Genomic DNA, 14,101 nt, shown 5'->3' on the forward strand with positions numbered 1-14,101 from the left:
AATCATATTATTATTATTATATATGTATATATTTATAAAATAAATCTTATTATGATTATTATTACTATATATGTGTATATTTATAAAGTAAAAGTGAAAAGAGTAAAAAAATCTCTGTATTTTTCCGTTTTTTCTGTGGGTGTTTATTTTCCCTCTGTCTCCAGCTGCTGTGACGGAAGTGACCGAGCAGAGCCGAACACGCCCGAAGTGCCGAACACACCCGAAGCGTCGGCGACAGGTCCCACAGTGAAGTGAAGAAGAAGCAGAGAAACAACACACACACACACGTCAATAAATACATAGGTTTTTATACTTTTACAGGCACAAAATGGCGGCACTGAGCAGCTGGGAAATGTGCGTTAAATACGCTCTTTTCATCTTTAACTTCATCTTCTGGGTGAGTGTTAATGTTTAAAACATTATTATGAATATTCATGTTCATATTAATTGTTATATTAGTATTATTTTTGGCGCTAACGACACTATTTTTTAAGCTAGCTGGCTAACTCAACAAAAACGTTAACTATGTTAATTTTACTTTATTAATTGTAGTATTAAAGTGTAGCTTAATGCAACAGAAAAGGCACAAATAAAATATTTAACTCTTTATATTTGCCAAGTTTAATTTGACAATAGTTTGACTTTGTTCTGTGATTTAATTTCGACAGCCAATATAAGATTAAGAGTTTATTTTTAATCTAATTTGGGCATTTTTTAATTTAAATATCATACGCCGAATTGAGGAGCATATTTAAATCTTGTGAAAAGAGTCTTGTTTATTGTTATGTGTTAACGTTATTTCTTGCTATAGATGAAGAAACGTTAAATTTAAAGATTTCTGGGTGGGGTTTGGTGATGGGCGTTAAATTAGGACCTGTGTTTGTGTGTGAGATGATGATTCTGTGGAGGAAGATGTTCAATTTGATGTTAAATCTGTTTATAAGACGTTTTCAGACTAAATCACCCTCTTTTAAAATAATAATAATGATCAAAAATGACCTCTAACAAAATGAAAGTTGATAAAAGTGCCTTAAAATGACAAGAAAGTTGCAAAAAGTGATGCAAAAGATGAACAGTGATTTCAATAATGTATAATGATTAAATGTGAATGAATAGTGATAAGAAATATGCCAAAATCATCTCAAACCAATCTAAAAATAATGAATAATTGATGTAAAATCACTCAAAAGTAACACAAACCAATGCAAAATGATCTGAAATCTAAAGACAGATAAATGTATGCAACATGACCTCAAAAATGACAGAAACGTGAAAATATTCACATTTAAGAAGCTGAAAAATGACAGAAACGTGAAAATATTCACATTTAAGAAGCTGAAAAATGACAGAAACGTGAATATATTCACATTTAAGAAGCTGAAAAATTACAGAAACTTGAAAATATTCACATTTAAGAAGCTGAAAAATTACAGAAACTTGAAAATATTCACATTTAAGAAGCTGAAAAATGACAGAAACATGAAAATATTCACATTAAAGAAGCTGAAAAATGACAGAAACATGAAAACATTCACATTTAAGAAGCTGAAAAATGACAGAAACGTGAAAACATTCACATTTAAGAAGCTGAAAAATGACAGAAACGTGAAAACATTCACATTTAAGAAGCTGAAAAATGACAGAAACGTGAAAACATTCACATTTAAGAAGCTGAAAAATGACAGAAACGTGAAAATATTCACATTTAAGAAGCTGAAAAATGACAGAAACGTGAAAATATTCACATTTAAGAAGCTGAAAAATGACAGAAACGTGAAAATATTCACATTAAAGAAGCTGAAAAATGACAGAAACGTGAAAACATTCACATTTAAGAAGCTGAAAAATGACAGAAACGTGAAAATATTCACATTTAAGAAGCTGAAAAATGACAGAAACGTGAAAATATTCACATTTAAGAAGCTGAAAAATGACAGAAACGTGAAAATATTCACATTTAAGAAGCTGAAAAATGACAGAAACATGAAAATATTCACATTTAAGAAGCTGAAAAATGACAGAAACATGAAAACATTCACATTTAAAAAGCTGAAAAATGACAGAAACATGAAAACATTCACATTTAAGAAGCTGAAAAATGACAGAAACATGAAAACATTCACATTTAAGAAGCTGAAAAATGACAGAAACATGAAAATATTCACATTTAAGAAGCTGAAAAATGACAGAAACGTGAAAATATTCACATTTAAGAAGCTCTGAAACCTCTTATTGTCCTTTAGTCACAGTTTGACAAACACTGAATAATTTAACAGTTTGACAGTTAGCTGTTTAGCTGCTGCACGATAATCACTCTCACCTGTTGCTGTTCCTCTAAATCAGTCTCCGCCCACTCTCAGTAAGTCTCCGCCCCCTCCCTCAGTAAACCCAGGTGAGCCACACACACACACACACACACAGGTGTGCTTCACTCTCTCTCACATTCTAAACACAGGGAAACAAAGCAGCAGCGTTTTTGTCTCAGGATTCAAACGACGATTTCTTTAAAGCTAAAGAGTCGTGATGGAAGGAATGCAGTGCGTCAAATACCTGGTGTTTGTGTTCAACTTTCTCTTCTGGGTATGTAACACACACACACACACACACACACACCGTTTAAAGCTTTAAATCGACCAACTGTGGCTTTAATTTATTGTAACTGAAAAATAATAAAAAGTATAAATTAAAGCAGACGTTTCCTTCCAAACAGACGCTAATGCTAAAAGGCTAAAATTGACTAATGAGATTAGACAATCAGAGCAGAGTGAAGTCACCTGTGTGTGTCGTCAGTGGAGACTGTCGTTAGAGCAATGACCTGATGAAACAACACATGTAGTACAAAATAGTACGTTTGTGTCACTTTTAACAACTGGAAATGGTTTAAAAAGTGCAGTAACTTTAGTTTCACGTTAAAATGAATATAAATATTCACATTTAAGAAGCTGAAAAATGACAGAAACGTGAAAATATTCACATTTAAGAAGCTGAAAAATGACAGAAACGTGAAAATATTCACATTTAAAATGAAAAATCAAATGGAAACAGTTTAAAAAATGTATATTTTTGCATTATAACGACTAAATCAAGAAAATGAGAATTGATTATGTTTATGAACAAAGATTATTTTTTAATTCTATTTATATGCTTCCTGTTTATTAACACCTGAACTGTCCCTTTAAGAGTCCGTGTCTGTTATTACTGCCGTCACCTGTTTGCAGCTCAGCTGTGTTCACTAATTACTGTTTTTCGTCTGTGTGGTTGTGCGGCTTTTGCTGCGCGACGACAACAACAAACGCAGCCATGACAACAAGCCCCGCCTCCAAAAGAAGCACCAACCTCTGTCTAATGAGGACGTTTTCAGTTTTTTTAGCCACAAACTAAACTCTAGAGTGTTGGAGCAGATAATGTTGGTGAATGAATGAGTGGAGAGGCTGCTGTGGTTAATGAAAGCTAATGTGAACTCGAGGGGAAAGTGATGTTTGCTGCCGCCGCTCTCCAGAGAACGTTTAAGACGACATTAATATCATCGTTAGTCGCCGCACTGGAGACAACAAACGACAACACGGTTTAAAGTAGAAGATAATATGAAAAATGATAGAAACGCGAAATATTCACATTTAAGAAGCTGAAAAATGACAGAAACGCGAAATATTCACATTTAAGAAGCTGAAAATTGACAGAAACGTGAAAATATTCACATTTAAGAAGTTTAAAAATGACAGAAACGTGAAAATATTCACATTTAAGAAGCTGAAAAATGACAGAAACGTGAAAATATTCACATTTAAGAAGCTGAAAAATGACAGAAACGTGAAAATATTCACATTTAAGAAGCTGAAAAATGACAGAAACGTGAAAATATTCACATTAAAGAAGCTGAAAAATGACAGAAACGTGAAAACATTCACATTTAAGAAGCTGAAAAATGACAGAAACGTGAAAACATTCACATTTAAGAAGCTGAAAAATGACAGAAACATGAAAACATTCACATTTAAGAAGCTGAAAAATGACAGAAACGTGAAAACATTCACATTTAAGAAGCTGAAAAATGACAGAAACGTGAAAACATTCACATTTAAGAAGCTGAAAAATGACAGAAACGTGAAAACATTCACATTTAAGAAGCTGAAAAATGACAGAAACGTGAAAACATTCACATTTAAGAAGCTGAAAAATGACAGAAACGTGAAAACATTCACATTTAGGAAGCTGAAAAATGACAGAAACGTGAAAATATTCACATTTAAGAAGCTGAAAAATGACAGAAACATGAAAACATTCACATTTAAGAAGCTGAAAAATGACAGAAACGTGAAAATATTCACATTTAAGAAGCTGAAAAATGACAGAAACGTGAAAATATTCACATTTAAGAAGCTGAAAAATGACAGAAACATGAAAATATTCACATTTAAGAAGCTGAAAAATGACAGAAACGTGAAAATATTCACATTTAAGAAGCTGAAAAATGACAGAAACGTGAAAATATTCACATTTAAGAAGCTGAAAAATGACAGAAACGTGAAAATATTCACATTTAAGAAGCTGAAAAATGACAGAAACGTGAAAATATTCACATTTAAGAAGCTGAAAAATGACAGAAACGTGAAAATATTCACATTTAAGAAGCTGAAAAATGACAGAAACGTGAAAATATTTACATTAAGGTGAAAAATTACATGTTTTGTTGTGACTTGTTTCATCAGAAGTGAAATGTGATGTCCAGTCTCTTATTTTGAAAGTCTTGCTGGTGTTTCCAGTCTCTTATTTTGAAAGTCTTGCTGGTCTTCCTGTAGTTGGCAGGAACTGGAGTCCTGGCCGTTGGACTGTGGCTGAGGTTCGACACCAGGACAGCTGGACTGTTTGAAGGAGAGGACGCGCCCACCGTCTTCTTCACAGGTCTGTACTCGCGTGTTCGTGGCGGCCATTTTGTAAATCATTGTCCTTTTTAGGAGTGAGAGTGGGTGGGGTAATTGATACAGTGAAATATTGCGATATTTGGCTTCCCGATGTCACTTGAGACACAGGTATTAATTATCGTTTGTATGATATCTGACTTAAAGTATTGTGACATAAATATCGTGATATCAGATTATGAATAACTTCATATCATAACTATCGTATCTGCATTTTCTCATCTTGCGAGTTTAGTTACATATCACGATTTTATCGGATTGTGACTTGAATATTGTGATAAAATCGTATATCGTGACTTAAATATCACGATAAAATTATATCGTGACTGAAATATCATACTGTGACTTAAACATCGTGATAATATTGTTTTGTGACTTAAATATTGTGATAATACCGTCACATAAATACCGTGATAATATTGTATAGTGAATTAAATATCGTGATAAAAATCATATCGTGACTTAAATAACGTGATAAAATCGTATCATGACTCAAATATCGTGATATAGTTTTGTTACTTAAATATCGTGATAAAAATCATATCATGATAAAATCGTATCGTGACTTAAATATCGTGATATAGTTTTGTTACTTAAATATCGTGATAAAATCATATCGTGAGTTAAATATCGTGATAAAACCGTATCGTGACTCAAATACCGTGATATACTTTTGTTACTTAAATATCGTGATAATATTGTTTCGTGACTTAAATATCATGATAAAAATCATATCCTGACTTAAATATCGTAATATAGTTTTGTTACTTAAATATCTTGATAATATCGTATTGTGACTTAAATATCGTGATAAAATCGTATCGTGACTCAAATATCGTGATATAGTTTTGTTACTTAAATATTGTGGTGATATCGTATCGTGACTTAAATATCGTGATATAGTTTTGTTACTTAAATATCGTGATAAAAATCATATCATGATAAAATCGTATCGTGACTTAAATATCGTGATATAGTTTTGTTACTTAAATATCGTGATAAAATCATATCGTGAGTTAAATATCGTGATAAAACCGTATCGTGACTCAAATACGTGATATACTTTTGTTACTTAAATATCGTGATAATATTGTTTCGTGACTTAAATATCATGATAAAAATCATATCCTGACTTAAATATCGTAATATAGTTTTGTTACTTAAATATCTTGATAATATCGTATTGTGACTTAAATATCGTGATAAAATCGTATCGTGACTCAAATATCGTGATATAGTTTTGTTACTTAAATATTGTGGTGATATCGTATCGTGACTTAAATAATGTGATGAAATCGTAGTGTGACTTAAATATCGTGATAATATTGTTTTGTGACTTGAAATCACTAAAATCGTACGTTTGCGCAAAAAAAACCTTGTAGCTTATCAACTGGTATTGCTAACGTTGGCTAGCTTCTAGTGATTCTTACAGCGTTTTAAAAGTCACTCGGAGCTGAAACGAGCTGCTGTGGACAGAGTGGGCGGTGGGCGGGGCTTACCGGGATCAGCTGAGGCCTCACAAACACACACACACACACACACACACACACACACACACACACACACACACACACACACACACAGTCACACACACAGACACACACACAGATGTCTTTCTTCTGCGGTGGACAGCGGCGTCTTTGTCCCTCGCTCAGTGGGCGACACACAAACGCTGTGAAATGACAAACACGCTAATGACCGCTCTGTAGGAGTGTGTGTGTGTCTGTGTGTGTCTGTGTGTCTGTGTGTGTGTGTGTGGTCAGTGGACTCGTGACATCAGCGCTGTGGTCATTGTTGTTTATATTTAAATGTGTGACTCGCTGTCATGAAGCGAGCGACAGAAACGGCCGAGTCACCGTTTTCTAAATCAACACACACGCACACAAAAGCTAGCATTTCTGTTCTTAAACGGCTAGCTAAGAGCTAGCTGCTAACAGGTCGATCAGGTGCATAAGTTTGCGTGAGAGTGAGCAGCTTTAGCATGCTACGTGTTTGTAGCCTCAGTATTGGCACTGAATCCTTGTTCCAATATGATAAACTGTCATAGCAAAAAAAAGCAGTTAGCATTTAGCATCACGACAATCATTCAAATCGAGTGTGATATTCAAGTCACAACAACATTGTGATTTGATTTGTTGAGTCGCAGTCGCATTCTCTGTCGAAATGTATCGCAATCGAGAGTCACCTGACGACAAAGTTTGCTAGGCTAACACTCGGATGTTAGCTCTCTAATTGTGTGTGTGTGTGTGTGTGTGTGTGTGTGTGTGTGTGTGTTTGTAGGTGTGTACATACTGATCGTAGCCGGCGCTCTGATGATGGTCGTGGGATTCCTCGGATGCTGCGGCGCCATCAAAGAGTCGCCGTGCATGCTGGGATTGGTGAGTGTGTTTATTTATCGAACGTAACCCTTCAGATTATTATTCTGTCCCGTGTCTTTGCGGTCGTTTCTGAGGGCGCTAACACTCTTTAAACTTGGCGTGGTGAAAATGCGATATTGACTCTATAGCGCCCCCATAAGGCGAAAACAGGCAAAATTGAGTTCCGCCAAATTTCCCGAAACTTGGTGGGAAGACGTTATCGACCAAGACGAACAAAAAAGTCGACCGTAACCGTGGCTTCAACTCAACAGGAAGTCGCCCATTTTGGCGGTAAACGAAACAAAGTTGTTGTTGCACTCTTTGGAGTTTATTCCTTTGTCAGAGGAAACTAAATAAAATAAAAGTTGTTTTTTTTTGGCGTCTATCGTTGGAATCAAAGTAGGTTTTATTCGTCGTGTTTTGAAGAGATAAAAGTTAGCTTTGTATCTTCTGCACAGAAACGTACGTTAATTCTTGTTCTCTTTGTTCTCCGTCAGTTCTTCCTCTTCCTGCTCATCATCTTCGCTGCAGAGGTGGCTGCTGGGACATGGGGTCTTTCCAACAAAGAGAGGGTACACACACACACACACACACACACATTCTTGTACTTGCTGCATACTGAGGACTGGGTTGCTGACAAAGTGTGTTGATTTATAAATCAACACAATTACAAATATCTACTTCATGAATGACATCTATAAAGAACTACTGGTTGCAGTACCATAGAATGTCTGCAGGTGGAGCCCCGGAGCAAAAAGGGCTGGAAAACCTTTTTGAAGTCGACCAAAATAATAAAAAAAATTTGACAAAACATTTTTGGTACCAAAATTTGACAAAAACGTCATACTATACTATGTCGTCCAAAATCTGAAAAAAAAAAAAAAAAAAAATTGGTCCAAAATTTGTCAAAAACGTCACACTATACCTTGTCGTCTAAAATGTGAAAAAAAAAATTGTTCCAAAATGTGTCGTCCAAAATTTGAAAAAAAAAATTTGACAAAAATTTTTTGGTCCAAAATGTGTCGTCCAGAATTTGAAAAAAAAAATTGACAAAAATTTTGGTCCAAAATTTGTCGTCCAAAATTAAAAAAAAAAAAATTAAAAAAATGTTTTGGTCCAAAATGTGTCGTCCAAAATTAAAAAAAAAAAATGTTGACAAAAATTTTGGTCCAAAATTTGTCGTCCAAAATTAAAAAAAAAAAATTTGACAAAAATTTTTTGGTCCAAAATGTGTCGTCCAGAATTTGAAAAAAAAAATTGACAAAAATTTTGGTCCAAAATTTGTCGTCCAAAATTAAAAAAAAAAAAAATTAAAAAAATGTTTTGGTCCAAAATGTGTCGTCCAAAATTAAAAAAAAAAAATGTTGACAAAAATTTTGGTCCAAAATTTGTCGTCCAAAAAAAAAAGATTTGACAAAAAATTTTTGGTCCAAAATTTGTCGTCCAAAATTTGAAAAAAAAAATTCAATTTGGTCCAAAATTTGACAGTCATACTATACTGTCTAAAATTTTTTTTTTTTTTTTTTTTTTTGACAAATTGAGTATAGCTCAATTTTATTTTTATATTTATATTTATATTTATATTTATATTTATATATATATATATATATATATATATATATATATATACTATATATGTTATAGCAACCTAAGGAAGTGATTTCAATAAAAACAAAGTGAGGACCAACCAAAATGTCCTCACTCGGTGAAAATGACCTCACTTTGTTGGTTAAAAACCCCTCACTGGTCCTCAGTATGCCGCAAGTACAAGAACACACACACACACACACGGTAACACACACAGTTAAGTGTTAAGTGAGTAAACACAATGTTGTTGTTGTTGTTGTTTCAGGTGGTGGAGGACGTGACTGAGTTCTACAAACAAACGTATTCTAACTACAGACAAACCAAACAGGAAGCTCTGAAGGAGTCGCTGCGTCTCATCCACTTTGGGGTGAACACACACACACACACACACACACACACACACTTCTATTTTGTCTCTGTTTTATGTGCCCTAACGTGACATTAGGGGGGAAAAAATAGACTAAAATTGGACGTTTTGGAAAAACATGAAAACGGAAGTTTTGATTTATTACAATTGTTGTAAATAAACACGACTTCCTGTTTGTTAGCTGAACTGCTGCGGCCCGACAGGAACTGTGATCGACGCCGCCAAAGACACCTGCCCCGACACTGCCATCGTCACCACGGTAACCTGACATTCAAGCGAAATTTTTTTTTTTTTTTTAATTTTTATATAAACCTCTGTGAATTCTGGGTAATTAAAAAATCCTCTGTTCCTCCTCGGTCAGAGTTGTCCGGCAGCCATCGACGAGGTCTTCAACAACAGGCTGCACATCGTCGGCGGAGTCGGCATCGGCATCGGCGTCATCATGGTGAGCCTGTGTGAACGAAACCGGTTTAAAAAGTCATTTTTAGACGCTTGACAAAAGACTCGCGTAATGAAATCTACGTCGGTTTAAATCTACGATCTCTACAGAACGTTTCGCTCTCCCTGCACCAAAGTCCATAGAGTAAACCAGTGATTTTAACATCACAGAGACACAGGAGTTCACAGGAGTTGTTGATCCACTGCTGCCTCCATCACTAACTTACAATGACTGTTTTTAATGAATTCGGCTTTTAAAATACTTTGTTTGGATTGAGTTAAATGACACAAAGTGACCACACGAGGCAGCAGAGGACCAGCAGCTACTGTGTCCCTGTGAGCTAAAATCACTGATTTTCTCTATGGACTTTGGTGCGAGTTTTACGGAGTGAAGAAACACAGATTTTAGCCCCTTAACAAAAGAATCATCCAATAAGATCACCCTCAGTTTAAGTCTACGACGTCTTAAGAACGTGTTCACGTCTTTATCTTCACTGTTAGACAGAGTTTTCCAACAGGAAACTGAAGTTTGTAAACCACTCACTCTCCCACACCAAAGCCCATAGAGAAAACCAGTGATTTTAACATCACAGCACACAGGAGTTGTTGATCCACTGCTGCCTCCATCACTAACATCTAATGGGTCATTTTGTCAATTCGGCTTTTAAAAATCCTATATTTGATGTTCTTTAGTGACACAAAGTGACCACACGAGGCAGCAGCTCCTGTGTCGCCGTGAGCTAAAATCACAGATTTTCTCTATGGGCTTTGGTGCGGGAGAGTGAATGGTTTACAAACTTCAGTTTCCTGTTGTTAAAGTCTGTCTAACAGTTAGATAAAGTAGATTTTATCACGTGAGTCTTCTCATTAAATGGCTAAATCGATAATTCCTGTGTGTGGTTGTGTTTGTTTCTGCAGATCTTCGGGATGATTTTCAGCATGATGCTCTGCTGCGCCATCAAACGCTCTCGTGACTTTGTGTAAACAAACAAACAAAAACAAACAAACAAAAGTCCCGAGTGCACAGTTTCAGAGTTAATGTTAATATTTCATGTTTGGATCCGCGCTGAATGACCTCGTCGCCCTGCGACAGCGTGGAGCCGCCTTTTCTCTACCAGTTTATATTTGTACCAAAGTCACTCAACAAATAGTTAGACTCTGCTGCCCCCTGGAGGAGACTGAAGAGCACTGATTTAACCCTCTGGAGTAAAATGATAATAATCATCTTGTGTTGAGACTGTGTCAGTGTCGGGGCTTTTTGTTGTTGTTGCTTTTCTCGCAGCTAACTGAATTTTAACGTTTTAGTTTGAAGTGTCACGCGTTTAGAAGCTTTATATACATTTGTTTTATTTAATTAAAAGCAGAGTTGTGTTTTTATGCCGATATTTTCACGAGTGCCGTTTAAAAAAAAAGTTAACCTGTAAGATGCCAAATAAATGACTAATGTGTTTAAAAACGGAGTTTGAAGACATTTTGTTTGGTTTTCATGAAAAAAATACGTTAGCGACGGACACCAAAATCAAAATGGCCGACTTCCTGTCGAGCTGAGGTCGTGGTCCAAATGGACTTTTTTGGTCGTCTTGAGCCGTGACGTGTTCCCGTTGAGTTTCGTGAAATTCGGTGCAACTTGGTTTTGGCTCGCACGTTTTAATCTCTGGGCGCCGTTTTCGTTGGAGCTGAAAATACCGTGAAAATAATCCAACACTGGCAACAAAATAAGAGTTTAATCATTGTAGTTCATTTACAAAAGACAACACACATTTTTAAAAAACAAGGGCACATTTTTTTTTTTTTTTCTTTTTTAGAAAAGTTTGTTGGGGTCAAAAATCCAGAGTAGAACTTTTATTTTGAAGGAATTTCCAAAAAAACAAAACTTTTCTATTTACTTTAGCGATAAACGAGACTTAAAAACAAATTAGCTTCCAAACTAAACTTTAAACAAATGATTTTATAATTGTACGTAATAATTGACGACTTAAAACTACCACCACCGGGGGGAGCTCTAACTGAAATGGTTTACTCCGACGAGTAAAACTGGAACACACTTATTTCGGAAAGCGTGTGTGAGTTCGTCCTGATTCTCACACTCGCGAGTTTCCGAGTTAAAAGTTCGGGGGACGTTTCCCGCGTCGTACGTCGTCCGCGATCGATGACGTGTTTTTTTTTTTTTATTCGTCCGAGGCGAAGTCGAACGGCTGGAACTGGTCCCGGATCAGTTTGCAGGTCTCCTCCTCCTCCTCGCGGCTCTGTTTACACTCCTTCCAGTCGGCTCGGGTCGGGATGTTGAGCAGGGCCTCGCTCGCCAGAACCTCCCTGTGAGATTAAGACGGATTACGACAGATTAGGGAAATTAGCCTTTAATGTTCGTACAGTTGGACGATCACAAACTCCGAACTATTTTATGAACTGGGATTGCGGTTACCACTATAAACACTAGAGGTCCCTGTTAGCCAAATTAGCCGTTAGCGCCTACTATTCACAGTGGAGCCGCTTGCTAACCGTTAGCCGTCACAGGATCAGTGCGACGCTGAGGAAATAATAAAAGCGTCACAATTGTGTTTTTAAATGACCGGTGACTTTGTTCACATTATAGATACATTGTTTACCTTCAAAGACCATAACCGTATGTTACATTTACCCACAATGCAACAGCGACCGTGTATGTTTACCTTCAAAGACCATAACCGTATGTTACATTTACCCACAATGCAACAGCGACCGTGGATGTTTACCTTCAAAGACAATAACCGTGTGTTACATTTACCCACAATGCAACATCGACGGTGGATGTTTACCTTCATAGACAATAACCGTATGTCACATTTACCCACAATGCAACAGCGACCGTGGATGTTTACCTTCAAAGACGATAACCGTATGTTACATTTACCCATAATGCAACAGCGACCGTGGATGTTTACCTTCAAAGACGATAACCGCATGTTACGTTTACCCACAATGCAACAGCGACGGTGGATGTTTACCTTCATAGACAATAACCGTATGTTACATTTACCCACAATGCAACAGTGACTATGGATGTTTACCTTCCAAACTGCAGAGGAAAGTGTTTCCTGATGCGATGGAAGAGTTTTTCCCCAGAGTCCAACTCCACGTAGAAGTACGGTGTCCCTGGAGGAGCAATCTGAACACACACACACACACACACAGATCAGTATATGCGTGTGTGTGTGTGTGTGTCAGTGTGTGTGTGTGTGTGCGCACACCTGTTTGAGGTCAGTGTGTTGTGGGATCTCCATCAGCTCCATCTGTTGCTCCTCAGCCTGGACCATGAACGCCTCCTTGATGTCGTCTGTGCTGCAGCGGCTCAGCGGCACCGGGACGACCTTTGACCCCAGAACAAGGTCATAGGGTCAAAGGTCGTTATGAGAGTTTTAGTGACAAAAAAAAATGATGATTGTGATTTAATGTGTGTTTTTACGTGTGTGTCATTGTGTTTTCGTGTGTGTGTTTTCATGAGTGTGTTAGTGTTTTCGTGTGTGTGTGTGTGTTTTCGTGTGTGTGTGTGTGTGTGCCTGTGTGTGTTTTCATGTGTTAGTGTGTGTTGTGTGTTTATTAGTGTGTGTTTGTTTTCATGTGTGCCGGTGTGTGTGTGGTTTTGTGTGCGTGTTATTGTGTGTGTGTGTGATTTAATGTGTGTCTTTGTGTCGGTGTGAGTGTTTTTGTGTGCGTGTGATTTAATGTGTGTGTCTTTTCATGCGTGTGTGTCAGTGTGAGTGTTTGTTTGTTTTCATGTGTGTTAGTGTGTGTGTTTTCATGTGTGTGTGTTAGTGCGTGTCTGTGTGTTAATGTGTGTGTTTTCGTGTGTGTGTGTGTCAGAGTGTGTACCTGTAGCTGCAGGTGTTGGCTGCGGTAGTTCCTCTCAAACACCACACATCTGTCTCCTCTGCTCTTGTAGAAACTCTTCAGCGCAGACTTGAACTTGTCCATCTCCTCCACGACCTCTGAACTCAGCTCCACCACAGACTGATGGTGACCGATGGGCAGAACCAGCAGGTGGTGAGACGTCAGTCCACCTTTGGCCAGAGCCAGGTACCACTGTCACAGGACACGGGGAGGACACGGTGATGACGCGGCAAAAACACTGCAGTAACGCCGCAGTAACGCGGCGATAACACGGCGATAAGACGGTCTTAACATGGCGATGACACGGTGGTAACATCGATAACATGGCGATGACACTGCGATGACACGGCGGTAACACGGCGGTAAGACGGCGGTAAGATGGCGATAACGCGGTGGTAACATCGATAACACGGTTTTAAGGCGGCGGTAAGATGGCGTTAACGCGGCGATAAGACGACGCTAAAATGGCGATAACATGGTGTTAAGGCGACGGTAAGATGGCGATAACGCGGCGGTAAGACGGCGCTAAGATGGCGTTAACATGGCGAAGACACGGTGGTAACATC

General features: G+C 37.3%; 2 protein-coding genes across 2 annotated transcripts in view; one reads left to right on the forward strand and one right to left on the reverse strand.

The window, feature by feature from the left end:
• Window positions 1–252: 252 nt before the first annotated feature.
• LOC310938600 (CD9 antigen-like) lies at window positions 253–11,112 on the forward strand. Its single transcript, XM_083903134.1, has 8 exons — window positions 253–397; window positions 4,800–4,902; window positions 7,200–7,297; window positions 7,774–7,848; window positions 9,129–9,230; window positions 9,412–9,489; window positions 9,592–9,675; window positions 10,587–11,112. The coding sequence occupies exons 1-8, from the start codon at window positions 329–331 to the stop codon at window positions 10,650–10,652; spliced, it is 675 nt and encodes a 224-aa protein (XP_083759260.1). The 5' UTR covers window positions 253–328; the 3' UTR covers window positions 10,653–11,112.
• A 724-nt stretch (window positions 11,113–11,836) lies between these two features.
• The window catches only part of cwf19l1 (CWF19 like cell cycle control factor 1), a gene marked incomplete at its 3' end in the record, with an annotated part of 8,041 nt that continues 5,776 nt past the window's right edge, over window positions 11,837–14,101 (reverse strand). The window contains exons 11-14 of the mRNA XM_083902247.1: window positions 13,518–13,727; window positions 12,896–13,015; window positions 12,716–12,813; window positions 11,837–11,981 (exon numbers count right to left, since the gene is read on the reverse strand). Coding sequence (XP_083758373.1) covers window positions 11,837–11,981; window positions 12,716–12,813; window positions 12,896–13,015; window positions 13,518–13,727 — 573 coding nt within the window. The remainder of the gene's footprint in view (window positions 11,982–12,715; window positions 12,814–12,895; window positions 13,016–13,517; window positions 13,728–14,101) is intronic.

The sequence above is a fragment of the Microchirus variegatus genome (genome assembly GCF_963457635.1).
Source record: "Microchirus variegatus genome assembly, chromosome: 16".
NCBI lineage: Eukaryota > Metazoa > Chordata > Actinopteri > Pleuronectiformes > Soleidae > Microchirus > Microchirus variegatus.